The 20,096-nt window shown below is 40.0% G+C and overlaps 1 protein-coding gene across 1 annotated transcript in view; it reads left to right on the top strand.

Moving 5' to 3' along the window:
- GADL1 (GAD like acidic amino acid decarboxylase 1) overlaps positions 1-20,096 on the top strand; it is a 167,566-nt gene that overhangs the window by 81,110 nt on the left and 66,360 nt on the right. The window contains exon 12 of the mRNA XM_017854110.1: positions 10,600-10,799. Coding sequence (XP_017709599.1) covers positions 10,600-10,799 — 200 coding nt within the window. The remainder of the gene's footprint in view (positions 1-10,599; positions 10,800-20,096) is intronic.

Here is a 20,096-nt window from a genome sequence, read left to right as displayed (position 1 = left end):
AGTTACACAGTCAATTGTAAGTCATGCCAGCTTTTTTTTTTATTCCTTTTAATGAACAGACTGAAATAGAAAAAAATCAGTACGCACTCCATGTGGTAATGTGTACTATTCCATGAAATTTTTCTTTCAGTTTCATGTGTAGTAGGGTGGATACTGTGTCACTATTTAAAAATAATTTCTTACTGTGAGTTGTAGTCAGAGTTTGATAAACACTGTTTTAGATTATCTTTAATAGAGAAGGTATGTTGATTGTTGCCTAGGGAAAATTAAAAAATCTCCATCTGTCCCAAGAGAGAAGCCCGATTGTACTATTTTTAAATGCTTGTAGGACATGCAGAGGTATTGCCAAGTGATCTCTGCACTATCAAATATTTCTTACCTATTTATAGAGGCACTTACACATTCTCTAAGAAACTGAGTCCAACTTTCCTCTCTTGTAGGCAGCGTTATGGTTTAAAATTATTAAGTTGCATTTCTAAAAATATCTTTTAGTTCAGTCTCCTCATTTTCTAAGCAGCTCATTCTAACCCTTAGTTAGGGGTATTTAAGGAAGATTTACACTCTGGGAGAAAATATCTCAGATCTTGCACTAAAGTATGCTAGCAGTTCTCTGAAAATCCCTAACAGGTCTGCAGCCCTGAAACTTAAAGCTTTCTGGAATCTTCCAAGAGGCTTTCTGGAATTGGAAGGGGAGTTTTGATCTCAACACTAAGTGCTCAGAATATTCCAGAAGTCAGTGGTTTTTACAGATGATGTCAAACTGATCCAGTGCCTGTGACCTCTTAGCAGTTCATAGCTGGTAATGTGTAAACCACTATCAAGAAGGCTGGTGTTTCCAGCCCCGCCCTTGTAGCATGATGGGGAGGGAAGTCCCTCCCCCTCCCTCTCTACTTTCATTTTGCGTGGAAGGCTGCTATTTCCTTTGCCCATTTTGCTGCGAGACTACTGTGGGTGACTGGGAGAGAGAGTAGCAAAGATGACAAACGAGAAGAAAGGCGAGCCAGAGGAGGGTGCGGCCAAAAGACGACTGCGGGCTCACAGGAGGAACCTGGGGAGTAGTGCCCACTGCACAAACATGCACTCTCCTGCTCTTCTGCCTTGAGCTGGACAGAGCTGTAGGATCTCTTTGATAACTTATTACATAAAGCATTATATACAGTGGGAAAGTGAGGATTTTGAACCACCACAAAAATGTCAAATGTATTAAGGAAAGAAGCAACTGACCTCAGCTTTGTAAAGCAACTTACGATTTTCAAGATCATATCAACCAAAGGGTCAAAGGTGGAAAATACACACAGATCTCTCTCTGTATATATCTCTGCATTTACCTGTCTGTCTATATATATCATGTAAAACTTCTTTCATAGTATCATGAATTGAAATGCTGATGTTTTCTTCAAAGAATATATTTTCACAGATAGCTGTGAAGTTAAAAGCATTATGTCAATTAACTGAAACAAGAGATGAAGTCACATTTTGTTGAAACCTAGCACACAGCACCCAGAAACTTTCTGGAAACGGCTTGAACCAGGCAGATCACTGAACCAGTTTGTGAGGAGGGCTGACAGCAGTTTTTGAGAAACTGGAGATCAAAATAAACTCGAGGAAAGGAGATGTCAAAATGGCAGTACAAGCTCAAATATGTCACTATATGGCAGAAGAATACGGGGCAGACTGTTCACCGGAACAGAAATTCAATCACAAGCACCTTATGTATCAGCAAACTTCATTATGTATCTGATACACTTCAGAATATTTCTGAGAAAATATTAGAGCAAGGTTGTTGTCTCCTTGTAGCCTCATGCTCCTTAAATTGAAATAAGACAAAAAATATGTATATCTCCCCAAAGAATATGCATAGAGATTCTTCTTATAGTATGAATTTTATGCAATGATTTTTTTGGAGGAAAAGATGTGTGTAAAATCTCTTTTCTTAATATATACTTGTAGTAAATCCAAGTAATATAAAAATATAAACTTAAAGTTCTCTACAATCCCACCTCTGAAAATGAACTATTAAAAAACAAAAAAGTATCAGCAAACTTCTGTACACAACATCTTCCAGGAAGTACAAGAGAACATGAGAAGGAAGTGAGAATTGGAGAACTAATTGAGGATTTGAGCAGAGATTGATCTATAGGCGATACCAGTGACTGGAAAATGCATGACTGGAATGGGCAAGATAGCTGAGTCAATATCAAAAAATGATTCGGAACTGGTAATAGAAGCAAGCCTTTATATCATGATTTGAACCTCCTACATTGAAACATCCAATGGAGCACAATGTGTCTGCAATTAGTCTCTCAAATTGCAGATGAAAAGGCAAACAGGAATTCAGATTTGGTGGCAAATTCAAAAAATAATTGTTCCCCTTTATAAAAAGTAAGTTCTCTCTCCAAGCTGTATGCAAACCAGATGATTTTAAATATTTTCTATTCTGACAGAGAATGAAAATCTACAGCAGAAAATGAACTAAATAAATCCAAGTAAAGAAATGAATTAAAGACATGCCATAGGAAAAAAATGAAAGATGTCTATTTAAAGATGACAGAAATGAAAGAATACCTGCTTTGGATTATAGGTGAATATAAATAGAGCAAAATGCAGAAAGATTGTGAGTAGAGACTCAGGAAATGAGTCCTCGCTGGTTAAAGTTGAAGGCAAATTCCCAGTTATAAGTGATTAGTTCTTACAGTAGAACGCCACCATCCTTCATTCACACTGTGCATGAGACTAGGAAAGCAGAGGTTACACAGAAGAACAGACACAGGAGGGTGAGGTGAAGGTTAAGTGCAAAGATTGTTTCAAATGATTCTGATGACCTGCTCTCATTCTTACCACAGGACTTGTAACATGTTATATACATTTGAAAGTCAGAAAGAAGGAACATTTATAATGGGGGGTGGGGGTGGGGAGGACAGAGAAAGACAAAAGTAGTGGGTGGACTTGCATTTAGAGAAATGAAGAGAGGGTTATTTTCCCACTTACTAACTTTATACATCAGCATTTTAGACAAAAAAGGCAAAAGATTGATAAAAGTGGTATGCTAATGTAAGAATCTGTGTATTAGATGGCATCCAAATAGTCTGTTGGTTTCCACAAGCTCAAAATGCATCCATTTACACAGGTGCCTTGTACTGACCTATACTTTAGCACTTAAAATCTCACCTTTAAATGATATCCTCATATTGTTCATTTTGTTTTGGTTTTGTTTTTGTTTTTGAGATGGAGTCCTGCTCTATCGCCCAGGCCAGAGTGCAGTAATGCTATCTCAGCTCACTGCAACCTCCGCCTCCCAGGTTCAAGCAATTCTCCTGCCTCAGCCTCCCGAGTAGCTGGGATTACAGGCATGTGCCACCACGCCCAGTTAATTTTTGTATTTTTAGTCGAGATGGGGTTTCGCCATGTTGGTCAGGCTGGTCTCCAACTCCTGACCTCAAGTGATCCGCCCACCCTGGCCTCCCAAAGTGCTGGGATTACAGGCGTGGGCCAGACTGGCCTGTTCATCCTTTGTTTCTTCCTTTTTCCACCTCTCTGCCCTGTCCTTCCCTCGCTCTTTCCCTCCCTCCTTTCTTTTCTTCCTTGTCAGACTATTCATGGCCCAACCTAATACACTGACATTTTACATGGTTCAGTCTGATTTGCTTCCTTTTGGGGAAGACATTGTTTTATTCCCCCACCCCGATGGAGTCTCCCTCTGTCACCCAGGCTGGAGTGTAGTGGCACAATCTCGGTTCACTGCAATCTCCACCTCCCAGGTTCAAACGATTCTTCTGCCTCAGCCTCCCGAGTAGCTGGGACTACAGGCATGTGCCACCATACCTGATTGAGTTTTGTATTTTTAGTAGAGATGGGGTTTCGCCATGTTGGCCAGGCTGCTCTCAAACTCCTGACCTCAAGTGATCCACCCAACTCAGCCTCCCAAAGTGCCGGGATTATAGGCGTGAGCCACTGCGCCCGGCCGCACATCCTCTAGTGCCCTCTGCTTACTCTCTTCCTTCCACCCCACACCAACTATGCAGAAGTTAACATAACCATTTTTCCCTCTTTGCTTAAGGAAACTGGAGAAAACTCAACAAGTTACACCTGGCCAATTGATGGCTCCCTTAGCTCAGTCCACCCGGCGTATGCCCCGGGTCATTCTAATTTTATGTGATGCCTTTAGGGTCTTCCATTTAAACTACACTGAGACTTGTAAAGACCCACAGCATCTACAAAGGACTTCAAGTATGGGAGCTTAATTAAGTCAGGATCCGCTCCATTTGAAGGATGTAAAGCATTGATAACTCTTTATTGCTTCAAGATTTTTTGTAATGTGTTCTGTCAGCTCGGCCTACTTCTATAACTGTATAACTAGCAAATACATTCCATTAAAAAGGAAGGTGGATGAGGGTTGTAATATGTTCATTTCATAAACAGTGAGGAAGTCGAGAGCTGATGTTCTGTCCTGCAGCTTGCCTGGGGGGAATAAAGTAAACCAAAGGAGGAACAGGCAGTGACAGCTGGGAGGGGTCAGGGGATACTGGAATGTGCAGAAGAGGAGGAGTGGTGGGTAATATTTTTGATTTAAGACTAAAGAGTATTCCCAGTTAACATTAGTTCCTTAGATTTCCATAATACTTATGTATGATGGGTAGAACAAGTAACAGCCTTTTCATTAGGCCAATGAGAAAAATGAAGCCCAAGATGTTAAGTGACAGGCTTTGAGCTCTGACACCAAGTAACTAAATCAAAAGCAGAATTCACATCTGCTGATTCTTACTTTATTCTGCCAGATTAGTAATGAAGTTTAAGCTGTAAGATCTCCAGGAGCCTGGGAAGATTCCATCACTAATCATTCTTATTGTGGCATTTAAGATGCTTGGTGACTTGGCTACTCAAGATTTCTAGCCTGAACTCTCCAGCTATGGCCCACTTCCTTAATTAGCTCCAGTTATACTCAATTAATTCTGTCCTCTCATTGGTCCAGCTGCCCCTCACTTTTCAGCTCTCAGCTTCTTCTGAAAAGTCATCTCTCACACCTCTAAGGTGGTGAATATGACCCTCCTTTGTGCTCTGTCGTGCCTTGTGTTTTTTCCTATTCCATCACTGGACAGTAGTGGCCTATTTTTTCTCTACTCCTATTCCCACCTGCAATGTCTTAAGGATGGTGACTTTCTTATTTACATCTCCAGTGCCTAGCACAGCTTTCAGCCTATATTAATGTACCCAAATGTTTGCTAAATAAAGCCAGTATCAGATGGCATAATCATTTTAAAAGTTCACTTTTATATTTTAGATTACAACCAAGTCTTCTATTTGCGACCTAAATTTGATTTTGTACATTACGCCAACAAATATTAACCCAGATACTTAGCACCTTCATGGGCTTGTATACCCAGGCTCCTGGCATGATAGTGCTTGTTATGTAATAGGTCCTCAATACATAATTTTTAGATGAATTATTAAAAGATGATTAATATTCCTATTTTCTAAGTCATTTAGTTTAGACCTTTTTTATGGTGACATAGGACAGAATATAGGAAAGGCTATATGGGAAGAGCTTTTGGTAGCTTTTCTGTGATGAGCTGAAAAACATGATTGCAAGGAGGAAATACAAAGATTTTTGTTGTGTACAGCAAGGATCCCCCCAACCCAGGCCACAGACCTGTACCAGTTGATGGCCTGTTAGGAATCGGGCCACACATCAGGAGGTGAGTGGTAAGTGAGCAAGCATTCCCACCTGAGCTCTGACTCCCGTAAGATCGGCCTTGGCCTTAGAGTCTCAGAGGAATGAAACTCGATTGTGAACTGTGCATAAGAGGGATCTAGATCATGTGCTGCTTATGAGACTCTAATGCCTGATTTGAGGTAGAACAGTTTCTTCCTGAAACCATCTCCCCAACACCACACCCCACATCTGTGGAAAAATGGTCTCCCATGAGCACTGGTCCCTGGTGCCAAAAAAAGGCTGGGACTGCTGGTGTACAGAATCCCGACTTAGTAGACCCACATCATCACTGACCAAAAAGAGACCACAGAATCTGATCTGGCCTATAGAAATCAAAGATGGCTTGGCTAATCTTGGTCAGGAGAATATGCAACCTACAACAGATTCATTCATTCACATAATGAGTGAATATTTTGGATAATATTTCCAGATTCACAAGTATTCATCAAGATCTCAAAATGCTTTATAAACAGGATATTACTGGTGGTAAGACCAGAAGTCATGTTTATAGGAAAAAATAAGAGTTTGAAACAGGATCTTAGTTATTTTGACCTCTAGCTCAGTGTTCTCTCTTCTGCCATTTTCCTTTTTACCAGCCTCTCCAAATGGAGCATCCTCTTTCACATGTATTTAAGTGCCCACTGTCGATGCAATAAAGTATAATAGGTTAGAGTTCAGGCCCTGAATCTAAGTTTTGGTTTGAAACCTAGCCCTATCACCTAGTAGCTACATGAGCTTAGGTAATTAACTTGCTGTGTTGCAAATTGTACAATGGAGTTGACAAAAATAGAATTTATCTCACCGGGTTGTGAGATTTAAGTGAGTTATTATATATGAATTGTCTGGAAAATAGTAAGAGTTCAATAAATGTTGGCTCTGGTCATTATTATGTGCTAGGTTAGTGTTGTGAAGGCAAAGAGGGAAAGTAAAAGTTGTGGTTTCTGTGCTTGTCATTGGCTTTTCTTTACTGTATAATCCAATCCATTCTTTACTTTCCTCTGCTTTGCTCTGCAAAAGGGCCAGACACCTAAAAGCCATATTTTCCAGGCTCTTTTGCCAATTGGCTTCCTGCTAGGTTTGGTCACAAAGAGGTTCATATAAGATAGTGAGGTTGGGAGGCCAAGAGTCTCTACATGGGTAATGTTAAAGAAAACTAGAAGCAGACAGTAAAGTAGTAAAAATAGACTTTGTTCAGGAACTACTGCAGTGAGAAAGAGACCACAGTATAACCCGACTCACTTCTGAATACAGCATGGACAAGTAGGGATTCATAGCCAAGGGGCAGGTTGGGAGTCAGTGGGTAGAAAATGACTGAGAAAACATTAGGAATAAAAGGATCCAGGTTAGACATCTGACAAGATTCTTGCTGAAGGCAGGCTAGAATAATCAGATAACAAGTATGAAGGATGAAGAACTTGATAAGATAAAGGGATATATTGGGATGGGGGATTCTTTCTAAACTGACTAGCAAGATTCTTGCTACAAGAGGGTGATGCATTTATAGAAAGATGAATGTTAAGGTGGAGACCTAGAGGACTTAGACTAACTGTTAGTCAAAAAGAGAATGTTTGTTAAGTAGCACCACCAGCAGAAGTTGTCTCTTCATCACTTCCTGTCTCCAAACAGAGCCTTTCTCCATGCTCACAGATCTCACTTGGAAGCTTCAGTTTTCAGTCTTCCTACCAGCTTTCCATGTAGGGAGTGAGGCCAATACAGGCTACAATAGAACAAGACGAAAGGATATATTCCTGATAATCGGTATTATTTAGTACCAGATTCAACTGTGCCTGAAGATTATATATACGACTAGATTTTTAAATACACAAGCCTATAAAAAGACTCCCTTTTGCTTAAGCTTCTTCCACTTGCCACTGTACAAGTCATAATACAAATGTCTTCTAATCCCTGAGAAGAGTTTGAATTAATATCACAATATAAAGCAATTTGAATTTTCATTGGATACTTGTCTCTGAAAGCCATATTACTAGTATTTATTGTCCTGCTAGGATTAAGAGTATATGAAGATGAGCAAGATAAATATGGTGCTTCTCTTTGATAGCACAATAACTATTTTCAACAATCTTAAATTTTACTATACTTATTTCTAAAATGTTTTCTCCGAAGATCTGAGCATCTTCTCTTAGTTGATGTCTTAAAACTAAAGGACATCTCATCCACTTTAATACAAGGACATAAACTAAAATGCAAAGTGAAATATGAGAGGAAAGTTTATTTTTGATAAAGTAAATCCCAAGCCGCCAGGTGTTCTTTAGGAAACCTTCCCAAGGCAGAATTTTTAGTGCCATGAAATTAACTGTCACTACTGCAGGACAATTGTTTCTTCTGCTATTTGCTTTCTTGGCTCTCTTGTTCTCCACTTGCTTATGATTACACAATTTGTCTTCTGATAATGGATGAGCCTCCTCTCCCTTTCAATCACTACCATAGGCCCCTAAAACTTGCTTAATAAATGTCCAAAGTTCATTTGCTTTGGGAATTTTTAATCTTTCATGGTTGGTGACAGTAAATTTATAATCGTAATGCAAGTGTGTGTGTGCCTGTGTAATGAATATGTGTGCATGATTTGTCCCTAAAATACATGCAGTGGCCTTTTAGTGTTATAATATATGGTCAGACTGTAGTTGCTATGGAAACAATAATCAAATGTCCCGACTTTTGAGGGCAGGGAGATGCAGCAGTGGCAACTGTGATCAGAGTAGAGATATTGATGATTAAATCTAAGACTTTAAGGGATTTTTCTACTTTAGTGTTCAGGTCAGAGCAATCTACTCTTTCCCTGTATCTCTCAAGAATACCCATCGGAACCAGGCTGAAGGCATACTAATGTTTATTATTATTATTACTATTATTATTATTATTCTAGAGACAGGGTCTCACTGTTGTACAGGCTGGCAAGCCGTGGCGTGCTCACAGCCCACTGCAGCCTCAACCTCATGGGCTCAAGTGATCCTCCCACTTCAGGCACATGCCACAACCACAGGCACGTGTCACTATGCCCAACTAATTTTTATGTTTATAGAGATGAGATCTCACCGTGTTGCCCAGGCTTGTAGCAAACTGCTGGCCTCAAGTGATTTTCTTACCTTGGCCCTCCAAAGCATTGGAATTACTGGTGTGAGTCACAGTGGCCAGACTTATCATTGTTTTATATTCAGTTTATTGTGGATACTGGATGAGGGGCATATTGTAATTCTTGGTTATGTTTGGTATATAATTTTTATGTAGTATAAAATCATACTTTTTGATAACGGAACATATTTAGATCCAGACCAGTATGTACACAAGACAGTGTTGCTTAAGTCAGCAAACTTACGCTTTCATTTGAAATGTGATACCTCAAAATTTCCTTTTCATTCAACTAATTAGCACAAGCTGATTAGTCAAATGAAGCACATTTAATACATTCTCTGATCAGAAGGAAACATTTTCTAGGACCCCCATGTCTACTGAGATTTTTTTGTAGCTTCCTGTACAGCACTAGTAGTTTTGAATTGTTAAAGTTTGGAAAATGCACCAAATGAGAAGTTCATCTATCTGTGTTTATTCTACTCATACTACATGTCAGGGCATTGAGAGAGGAATCATTGTCTTGATAGCTTAATGAGAGTGCTCTGTGCCCAGCAGTGTTAAGCTACATGGATGTAACGATGGATAAGAAATGATTCCTGCTCCCAAGAACCTGCTTGACCACACAAGGAGAGAATATAGGTAGTGACTGCTCATTGCATGGGGAAAGTATAGAACGAAGGCCAACAAATGCAGCCAAATACCAGTTATTCCTTTGAGTCCAACGAGATGGGCAGATGAAGCTGAAGGGGAAGAAAAAGTTGAGATGGGACCTGATGGAAGGGCAGGCCTGAGAAAGAAGGCAGGCTATGTTTAGTGTCAGTAAACTTCACAGCTTATAAATAGACTGCATATATTCTGTTGAAAGTGTCAGGTATCATAATAAAATAGGGAGTTAGATGCAAGCAAATGGTATAAGACATAGAAGAAACATGATGAAGTGGTTCAGGGACATTGAGTACATTGGCTCCACTGAGGAGGCACAAGGATCTAAAATATTTTAGGGGAGTTGTCAGGGCTGTAAATGATTGATTAGGAAATCCTGGCTTTTGTAGACACTAGATGACATTGAAGCCAACATGGCTTCAACTTTAATGGTTTGAGGTTGAGGCAAAGGCCCTATAATCGTGATGAACAGTAAATTATCACCCACTTCCTAATGATAACAAGTTAGTAAATGCAGATGGAATTTGGTTGCAAATAAAACCGGCATGAGACAAACACGAAAGGCCCTGTGGAATTATAGCTGACATTTTGTGGTAGTGAAAACTTGTTGGCTCTTGTTTACATCTTCCATAGCTCTTTCACTGGGTTTTTATCCCTGGGCTTTTTCCCTGAGTTACATCGGGTCTAGCCTTTTCAAATGAATATGATAAAGAAGGTCTTTAAACCTAGTTTATTTTGCTTATGAAATTGTATAACACGTGTAAATGTTTTTTTTGTTTGTTTGCCAATGGAGAGCTTTAAGTGAGTTATAGACAGTTTTATTCATACTGAAAAACTGACCCACCTTGATGTCATAGCTATAATGACATGGTCTTCTCAACCGCTCAATGCTCAGTAAAATTGTGAAGATGGATTTTAGCATTGTCAACTCTGAGGTTTTGTTTGGTAACACTGTGGGTAACGTGTATCTCAAAGTCAATGTACATTGATTGTGTCTGACACAAGGCAATCATAAAGTGAGATGTACATTTGGCATAGGTAGAATATACACATTGTGTACATGTGTGTGTTTGCTTTCAAAATCAAGTTGTATTCTAAAGTTGAACAGTCTTGTCATCTTTCTTTCTTTTTCAAAGGATCTTCTTAAAAAATGCTACTGTGCCAAGGCATCTTACCTCTTCCAGCAGGATAAATTCTATGATGTGAGCTATGACACAGGAGACAAGTCTATCCAATGTAGCAGAAGACCAGATGCATTCAAGTTCTGGATGACCTGGAAGGCCCTGGGTACATCAGGCCTTGAAGAAAGAGTTAATCGTGCTCTTGCTTTATCTAGGTACTAGTCTCTCTCTCTCTCTCTCTCTCTCTCTCTCTCTCTCTGTGTGTGTGTGTGTGTGTGTGTGTGTGTGTGTCTGTGACTGTAAAGACCTAAGGAAAGTAATACTTGAAATGTGTTGCAAGTGCATATTTTCATTTGTGCATTCTTTATTTCATCCAATACACGTTTTCTCAGTACGTACTACGTGTTAGGATTTATGAACAGAGCAGTCCTACCACCTCTTTCCAAGATCCTAGCCTACTGAGAAATACAAATGGCCCTTCCTTTCTAGCAAGGTGAGGTATAGTCTCCAATCCTAATCAGGAGGGCTCTGTAGTATGTTCTTGAGGAGCGCTGGCAGAGGCTCCTTGGAGGAAGTGACTTTCAACTGAGATCTAATGAAGAGAAGGTGATATCGTTTGGCTCTGTGTCCCCACCCAAATCTCATCTTGAATTGTACTTCCATAATTCCCAGGGGTTGTGGGAGGGACCTGGTGGGAAATAATTTGAATTATGGGGGCTGTTTTCCCCATACTGCACTGTGATAGTGAATAGGCCTCACAACATCTGATGGTTTTATCAGGGGTTTCTATTTTTGCATTCTTCATTTTCTCTTGCTGCCACCATGCAAGAAGTGTCTTTCAGCTTCCACCATGATTCTGAGGCCTCCCCAGCCATGTGGAACTGTAAGTCCAATTAAACCTTTTTCTTCCCAGTCTCGGGTACATATTTATCAGCAGCGGGAAAACGGACTAATACAGCAAATTCGTACCAGTAGAATGGGGTGCTGCTGAAAAGATACCCAAAAATGTGGAAGTGACTTTGGAACTGGGTAACATGCAGAGGTTGGAACAGTTTGGAGGGCTCAGAAGAAGGTAGGAAAATTTGGAACTTCCTAGAGACTTGTTGAATGGCTTTGACAAAAATGCTGATAGTGATATGAACAGTAAGGTCCAGGCTGAGGTGGTCTCAGATGGAGATGAGGAACTTGTTGGGAACTGGAGCAAAATTGACTTTTGTTGCATTTTAGCAAAGAGACTGGCGGCATTTTGCCCCTGTCCTAGAGATTTGTGGAACTTTGAACTTAAGAGAGATGATTTACAGTATCGGATGGAAGAGATTTTTAAGCAGCAAAGCACTCAAGAGGTGACTTGGGTGCTATTAAAAGCATTTCATTTTAAAAAGGAGACAGCATAAAAGTTCAAAAAATTTTCAGCCTGACGATGCAGTAAGAAAAGAAAAACCCGTTTTTTGAGATAAATTCAAGCTAGCTGCAGAAATTTGCATAAGTAACTAGGAGCTGAACGATAGTCCTCAAGACAATGGGGGAAAATGTCCCCAAGGCATGTCATAGTTCTTTCATGGCAGCCCCTCCTATCACAGAACCAGAAGCCTAGGAAGAATAACTGGTTTCGTGGGCTGGGCCCAGGGTCCCCATGCTGTGTGCAGCCTGCAGACTTGGTGCCCTGCATCCCAGCTGCTCCAGCCATTGCTAAAAGGGACCAAAATACAGCTCAGCCCATGGTTTCAGAGAGTGCAAGCACCAAACCTTAGCAGCTACCATGTGGTGTTGAGCCTGTGGGCACACAGAAGTCAAGAATTGAGGTCTGGGAACCTCCACCTAGATTTCAGAAGAGGTATAGAAATGCCTGGATGCCCAGGCAAGTTTACTGCAGGGGAGGAGGCCCTCATGGAGAACCTCTGCTAGAAATGTGGGGTCTGAGCCCCCACACAGAGTCCCTACTGGGGTATCGCCCAGTGGAACTGTGAGACAAAGGCCACTGTCCTCCAGACACCAGAATGGTAGATCCACTGACAGCTTACACTGTGTGCCTGGAAAAGCCACAAACACTCAATGCCAGTATGTGAAAGCAGCCATGAGGGGTGCTATACCCTGCAAAACCACAGGTGTGGAGCTGCCAAAGACTATGGGAACCTACCTCTTGCATAAGCATGACCTGGATATGAGACATGGAGTCAAAGATCATTTTGGAACTTTAGAATTTGACTGCCCCGCTGGAATTCAGAGACTTGCATGGGCCTTGTAACCCCTTTGTTTCGGCCAATTTCTTCCATTTGGAATGGCTGTATTTACCTCATACCTGTATCCTCATTGTATCTGGGAAGTTACTAGCTTGCTTGACTTTACAGGTTCATAGGCAGAAGGGACTTGCCATGTCTCAGATGAAACTTTGGACTGTGGACTTTTGAGTTAATGCTGGAATGAGTTAAGACTTTAGGGGACTGGTGGGAAGGCATGACTGGTTTTGAAATGTGAGCACATGAGATTTGGAGGGGCCAGGGGCAGAATGACATGATTTGGCTCTGTGTCCCCACCCAAATCTCTACCTGAATTCTACTCCCATAATTCCCAGGTGTTGTGGGAGGGACCCAGTGGGAGATAATTTGAATCATGGGGGCAGTTTCCCCACACTGCTGTCGTGGTAGTACATACGTCTCACAAGCTCTTTATCAGGGGTTTCCACTTTTGCATCACCCTTTTCTCTTGCCACTGCCATGTAAGAAGTGCCTTTTGCCTCCCACCATGATTCTGAGGCCTCGCCAGCCATGTGGAACTGTAAGTTCAATTAAATCTTTTTCTTCCCAATCTCGGGTATGTCTATCAGTAGCATGAAAACGGACTTAAACAGAAAGGGAGAAGAATGACCTGGGTGGAAGGAGCAGCAGGCCCAAATCTCTGGATGTGAGGTGATGCAAAAGTCTGGATGTGACATTAAGGACTTGAAAAGCAGATCTGTGAGTTTTGGTGGCAGCTTAAGTCTTAGAGGGAAAGGCAGTGTAGAAGCACCATGTTTACTTGCCTCATAGTAACATTAGAAATAAAGCTGTTATCACACTTGTGAGAACATTAGAAAAGCTCAAGAGATAGGTGCCAGACATTGCTACTTGAATAGGACTGAACTGCTAAACTTAGATCAGTGGTGGACAGGCCATAGCCAAATTTAGTTTTACACGTGTTTTGCTGGGCTTATACTGCTTAGGGTTAACTTCCATGATGTTCAACATTCAAACATTTAAATATTTAAAATGCTTTTTTTAAAAAATAGATTTCTCAAAATCTGGAATTTTGTTTTCTCAAAGTTTAGAATGTTCTCAATCCCACATGGTAACAATTAGCTGAACATGATGATGCCTGACTCTGGAGAAACAGTCCCTATCACTTCTCATGGTTAACAACAACATAAATCTAGCCTAATAGCATAGAGGTACAGACAACCTGGATTCAAGACCTAAGTCCTTTGTGACTGGGGCAAGTTTCTTAATCTCTCTGCACCTCAGTTTTGTCCCAAGAAAATGATAATAGCACATATCTCAAACAGTTACTGTAAAGGTTAAAGAAATGGATACATGTACAACAATGCCTGCGATGTCCTACATGCTATTTAAGTCTTAGTTATTACTTAACTGCTTGGCCAGTATAGACATTAGGCTTTGAACTCTGGTTTGGATAGTCTTTCCTTCTTTACTCCCTGTTAATATTTCACTTGGAAAATCATGAAGGACCTTCTTAGAGATTTAGAGCAATTTCTTCTTTCTATAGTGGGTATGAGTATTCTGAGCAACAAGCTGTCTGAAACCTAATGTCTTAAAACAATTGTTTTCCCCCTAGAGGTCTAAATGTTGGCTGGCATGACTTTATAGCATACCATAGTGGCTGGGGTGTTTGAGTCTACTCTCCACACATCTTTCATATTCCTTGATCAGCATACTAGCCAGCACATATTCTTGTGAGAGGGGCCATGACAGAAGACCAAGAAGGCAAACCAATCATGTAAGCCCACTTTAGACTCCTGATTGCATTATAACTCCCTTGGTCAAAGAAAACCATATGGCTAAGCCCAACGTGAAGAGGTGGGAAGTACCCTCTGGCTTTTAGCAGGGAGAATTGCGAAGTTACGTGGCAGAGGGCTTGGATATAAAGACAGGTAAAGAGATGGCTTTGGCATTTTCAGAAGACATTTAGAAGTCAGTAATTCTGGTGATTATGGGTATGAAGTAGTTTGAAAAACCTGTGAATGTTATATGAGGACTCTTGGTAGTAAGCGATGGAAACTAACTCAAGGTATTATAAACAAAGGTAATTTAAGGCTGTTAGGACTAGTGTAGTGATGACTTTCGGAAGGCTTGGTCTAGGTGCTTAAACAGTATCAGCAGTCTTCAGTCTCTCTGCATCTTTCAGTTCTGCTTTCCTTCAGGTTGGGTTTATTCCTATGGAGGAAGGTGGCTGCAAAAAGTGTCAGATCTATGTTCTTCCGGGTTCAAGATCAAAAGATAAAGTACTCCTCTCTCAACAATCCGAGGAAAGTTTAATTATTTGAGAGTGAGGTAAATATCCATCTCTGAATCAGTCACGGTTTCCAGGGCAATGTGATGCTCTCAGTAGTAATGATGACTCAACTGCTGTCTCTTGGCACTGGGGAGAGTGTCGATTCCTTTTATAGAATGTGTACTGAGCCTAGATGACGAAGGTACCTTTGTTAGAGATAGGGTTAAAGTGCTTCTATTAGAAGTGGGGAGATAACCCAGTGGTGAGAAAACAAGACGGTCTATGGTCTACCATAAATTATTTATAGCTGCTCACTAAATTAGAAGTCCAGGAAGCTCTGTTCCCTTTTTGTGGATTTTCTTGCACTATTTAAATGGGGAAGAATCTCTGCATTATTTTGTCTAAGCTTTGAAATAATTCATTGGGAGGTGTCTTGAAATAAGGTTAGATATGAATATTTTATTATTGTATTTATTATAAAGTCAACATTCATCTCAGGGTAGAATTTAGTTTACAGTCTAAGAATACTTTCATCACAGGAGGATAAATGTTAACATTTCAATTCAACAAACACTTATTGTTTGTAAATGTTTGTCAAGTTGAATTGAATTAACATTTTAGTGAGCATTGCTGCAGACTCTGTGACCTATATTTAAATATTTGAAAAATAATCCCTCCTGTTTCCTGCTGTTACTTACAATAGTTTTTTTTGGCCTTAACTTCCCACAGTCTTGATATCCAACAGTCTATTCCTGGGGTGGGCAAAAGTCTGTCTCCAATGCCAAGGAAAAGGGCAGAGTACTTTGAAGCATGTAATTTGGTATGAATGTGAAATTATAAACTTGGAGAGAATTTCTCTAGAGTAAGATTTGTAGTAAATTAGCAACAGAAGGGCTTTATTTTCATGATTTCTTTTCAAATTACTGATTCATTTGAAGTTCTGCTTTTTAGGAAAGACAGAATATTTTCTCAATTCTAGGGTCTCTTATGTTTGCGCTTAAGCCTATATGCAGTGGTGTGGCCGTAAATTGGCTCTCAGAAGGAAAAGAAAGCGCCATTTGTGTCTTCCAATTTCCATGGTGTAAATATTTCTGTCATAGCAAATTGCAAGATACCAATGGTTGTAGTTTATGACTTTCCTGAATATTTAACAGTGGACTCCTAACCGCTACAAACTATCTCTAGAACACCACTGGTTCTGTGAGCCATAATCTTAACTCTTCCAGTCTTCTAACCACGTGCATAATGTGAAGTAGCATAATCAATTCAAAAAGTCACAGGGTCAAGATATTTCCCATGAAGCTCACTGATGCCTGGGCAACTTGCTTCAGAGTTTACCAAATCAAAAGCATTTCACCTATGGTTGGAAGGCTCCACCTGGAATAATTTCTAAGTCACAGTAACATTGTTTTGTTTCCAAGAGGTATAACTTCTTTCAGTAGATAACTCTAGCAAAGTAAAGCTGCATGTGATGATTGTGTTAGTATTTGAGAAGCACCTTATTGGCAGGCTCTTATAGCTAAAATATCCACTTCCCTAGGCCCTAGGTCAGGTCTCTAAAATACTGGAAAAGCTGTGCAACTCTTTTCCTTTGAATTCCATAGATTAATGTTTCTATATTCCTGAATCTAAATGGAGCTTAACTTTGAAGTTTTTATATTGACTAAGATTTAAGTACGATATTTTGATAGGCCAGTGATCACTTGCACTGATAAGATAGACTTCTTTGTCTTCACTTGGGAAAGTAAGAGCAGACACTTTCAAAAGGACAATGATTCCAATTTCATGGGTTGTCAGAAATTTAACAAGAAGGAAAAAATTAGTGCCTAGGAGACCTCTAAGGCTTTTCCTAATTTCCATTTGACCGTGTCAACCCAATTGAAGAGAGAACGTTTCTCCCAGAAAATATTAATGGCTAAAATGCTTTTGTTCTTTGGTTTGAAAATCAGCGACCCTGAGAGCCTAAAGCAACATGTGATTATTGAGCATGATTGAAACTCAGGGGGCTCAGGTTTAAAACCACCACTATGGCACAAAACCAGTGACTGTATATTTCTGATATCTGCCTAGGAAAGTAAAAAATGTTTTACTCTACAAGCTTACCTGTTGCTGAGGGCACCTTCTAGGCCTTTGTGATGGCATTCAGGTTAAATGGATATCCACTAAAGGATAATTTTTCAAGCAGGCCTAGAAGAGTCATGTCTGTAAGTCTTTTCAACAACAACAAACAGCTCAGGAACTCCCACTCTGCTACTTTGTTTGGTCTCCAGAGTATCATTTATCTATTCCCTTGACACACAATCTCTGCAATCTCTCAGATGGAAATCATTCCATAGACTTGCATGGATACCGAGGGGTTTATCGTTATCAGTATGGAAAAGGTGAGCAGTTACACAATGATGCTTTTGTGCCAGTGTATTTCTCTAGGTGATGGGAGGTACAGAGTCTAGAAAACTAGGGAACAGTCTGTTTTTATTTTTAATCTTTATATTGGTGATCTTTTTAAAAGTTACAATTACAGTAGAATAGAGCACGTGGGTGTCTGTGATGAATTCCACAAGCCATGTGATATGTGCTGATACATGCAGAGCATACGGAAAGCAGATGGAAAAATTTCAGGAGTTCTGGGAGACTCAGTGCATCAGAAGAAATTTCAAATGAGAAGATGAGACTAGGAGAGAAACTTGGTCCAAAGTGGTCCAGGGAGGCGCTAAGTGGCTGCTAAAGAAAGGGACTGGAAAGGCTATTTTCAGAGAGAAAAGAATGTCTTGCAAAAGGACAAGAGAAATAAAACAAAAGTGGGGACTTATATAACCAATCTGAGAACTGAGATTCTCTAATGTTAGAAGCATAGTTGTAAAGTAGAGGAAAATTGTTTTGTAGCAAGTTTATCATTAATGCATATGCCAAGATCAAGCCAGAATATTAATATGTTATTACCACACACAGTAGGATTGGTGAAACCTCTTGCTAATATATATATTTTTTCTCTCTTCTATGCCAAGGTTAGTGGAAGGGACAAAGTTTTATGAAGTTATTATTGCTTTTTGAGTCCACTCACTTGAATGCCTTTTGATAGTAGTTTATGGTTTCGGTATTATGTCCCCAAACTGAACATACCTTGTTTTTTGGCTTCCACCATATAAGATTAGTTTATTAAATGTATTTTGTCTTTAGGTTGTTTTCATATATTGAAAACAAGAGTTGTGAGGAATAAATCGTCCCTAGAAACAGGCAGAGGTGACTTCAACATTTTGGCTTTCCTCCCAACAACTCATTTCATTTTAGCATTTATTTAAGAAGAGGATAGGGTACTTTTTAGTAGAAACACTTCTAAACCAGCATTTATGAAAGTATGCTGTGGCCAGTAGACTTCGAAGAGATCTTAATAGATGATCTCTAAAAAAATGGTTCCATGGTTAAATAAGTTTGGGAGATGCTAACTGCTATATTATTCCTCTCTTAGAAATTTTAAGTACTCATTAGGACATTTAAAACTTTGAGAGGGCCTGTAATATAGAAGCATTTTTTTAAAAATTATACTTTAATGTTCTAGGTCATGTGCATAACGTGCAGGTTTGTTACATATGTACACATGTGCCATGTTGGTGTGCTGCATCATTAACTCGTCTCATTTACATTTAGATTATCCCTAATGCTATCCCTCCCCCCCCCCCTCCCTCCCACCCCTTCCCCCAATCCCACGACAGGCCCAGGTGTGTGGTGCGTGTCCCCACCCTGTGTCCAAGTGTTCTCATTATTCAATTCCCCTATGACGTGAAACATGCAGTGTTTGGTTTTCTGTTCCTTGCGATAGTTTGCTCAGAATGATGTTTCCAGCTTCATCCATGCCCTACAATGGGCATGAACTATACTTTTTTATGGGCTCATAGTATTCCCATGGTTATATTTGCCACATTTTCTTAATCCAGTCTTATCATTGGTGGACGTTTTGGGTGGTTCAAGTCTTTGCTATCTGTGAATAGTGCCACAATAAACTTCATGTGCATTGGTCTTTATAGCAGCATGATTTATAATCCTATCCGGGTATATGCCCAGTAATGGGATGGCGGGTCAAATGATATTTCTAGTTCAGATCCTTGAGGTCACCACACTGTTTCCACAATTGGCTGAATCTAGTTTATAGGTCCCACCAGGCAGTGTAAAAGTGTTCCTATTTCTCCACATCTCTCCAGACCTGTTGTTTCCTGACTTTTTATATGATTGCCAGTTCTAAGTGTGTGAGAGATGGTTCTCGTTGTGTTTTGATTTGCATTTATCTGATGACCAGTGATGTATGAGCATTTTTTTCATTTGTGTCTGTTGGCTGGATAAATGTCTCCTTTGAAGTGTCTGGTTCAATCCTTTTGCCACTTTTGATGGGGATTATTTTCTTGAAATTTTGTTTAAGTTCTTTGTAGATTCCGGATATTAGCCCTTTGTCAGCATGGGTAGATTGAAAAATTTTCTCCCATTCTATTAGGTTGCCTGTTCACTCTGATGGTATTTTCTTTTTGCTGTGCAGAAGCTCTTTAATTAGATCCCATTCGTCAATTTTTTGGTTTTGTTGCCATTGCTTTTGGTGTTTTAGTCATGAAGCCCCTTGCCATGCCTATGCCTGAATGGTATTGCCTAGGTTTTCTTCTAGGGTTTTATGGTTTTAGGGTCTAATATTTAAGGCTTGCATCTATCTTGAATTAAGTTTTGTATAAGCTATAAGGAAGGGATCCAGTTTCAGCTTTCTACCTATGGTTAGCCAGTTTTCCCAGCACCATTTATTAAATAGGGAATCCTTTCCCCATTTCTTGTTTTGTCAGGTTTGTCAAAGATCAGATGGTTGTAAATGTGTGGTATTATTTCCGAGGGCTCTGTTCTGTTCCATTAGTTTATATCTCTGTTTTGGTACCAGTACCATGCTGTTTTGGTTACTGTAGCCTTGTAGTATAGTTTGAAGTCAGGTACCATGATGCCTCCAGCTTTGTTCTTTTGGCTTAGGATCGTCTTCGCAATGCAGGCTCTTTTTCAGT

Source organism: Rhinopithecus bieti, unplaced genomic scaffold (genome assembly GCF_001698545.2).
Source record: "Rhinopithecus bieti isolate Rb0 unplaced genomic scaffold, ASM169854v2 scaffold_37987, whole genome shotgun sequence".
Taxonomy (NCBI): domain Eukaryota; kingdom Metazoa; phylum Chordata; class Mammalia; order Primates; family Cercopithecidae; genus Rhinopithecus; species Rhinopithecus bieti.
Note: the sequence above shows the minus strand (reverse complement) of the source record. Positions and strands in the feature narration are given on the sequence as shown.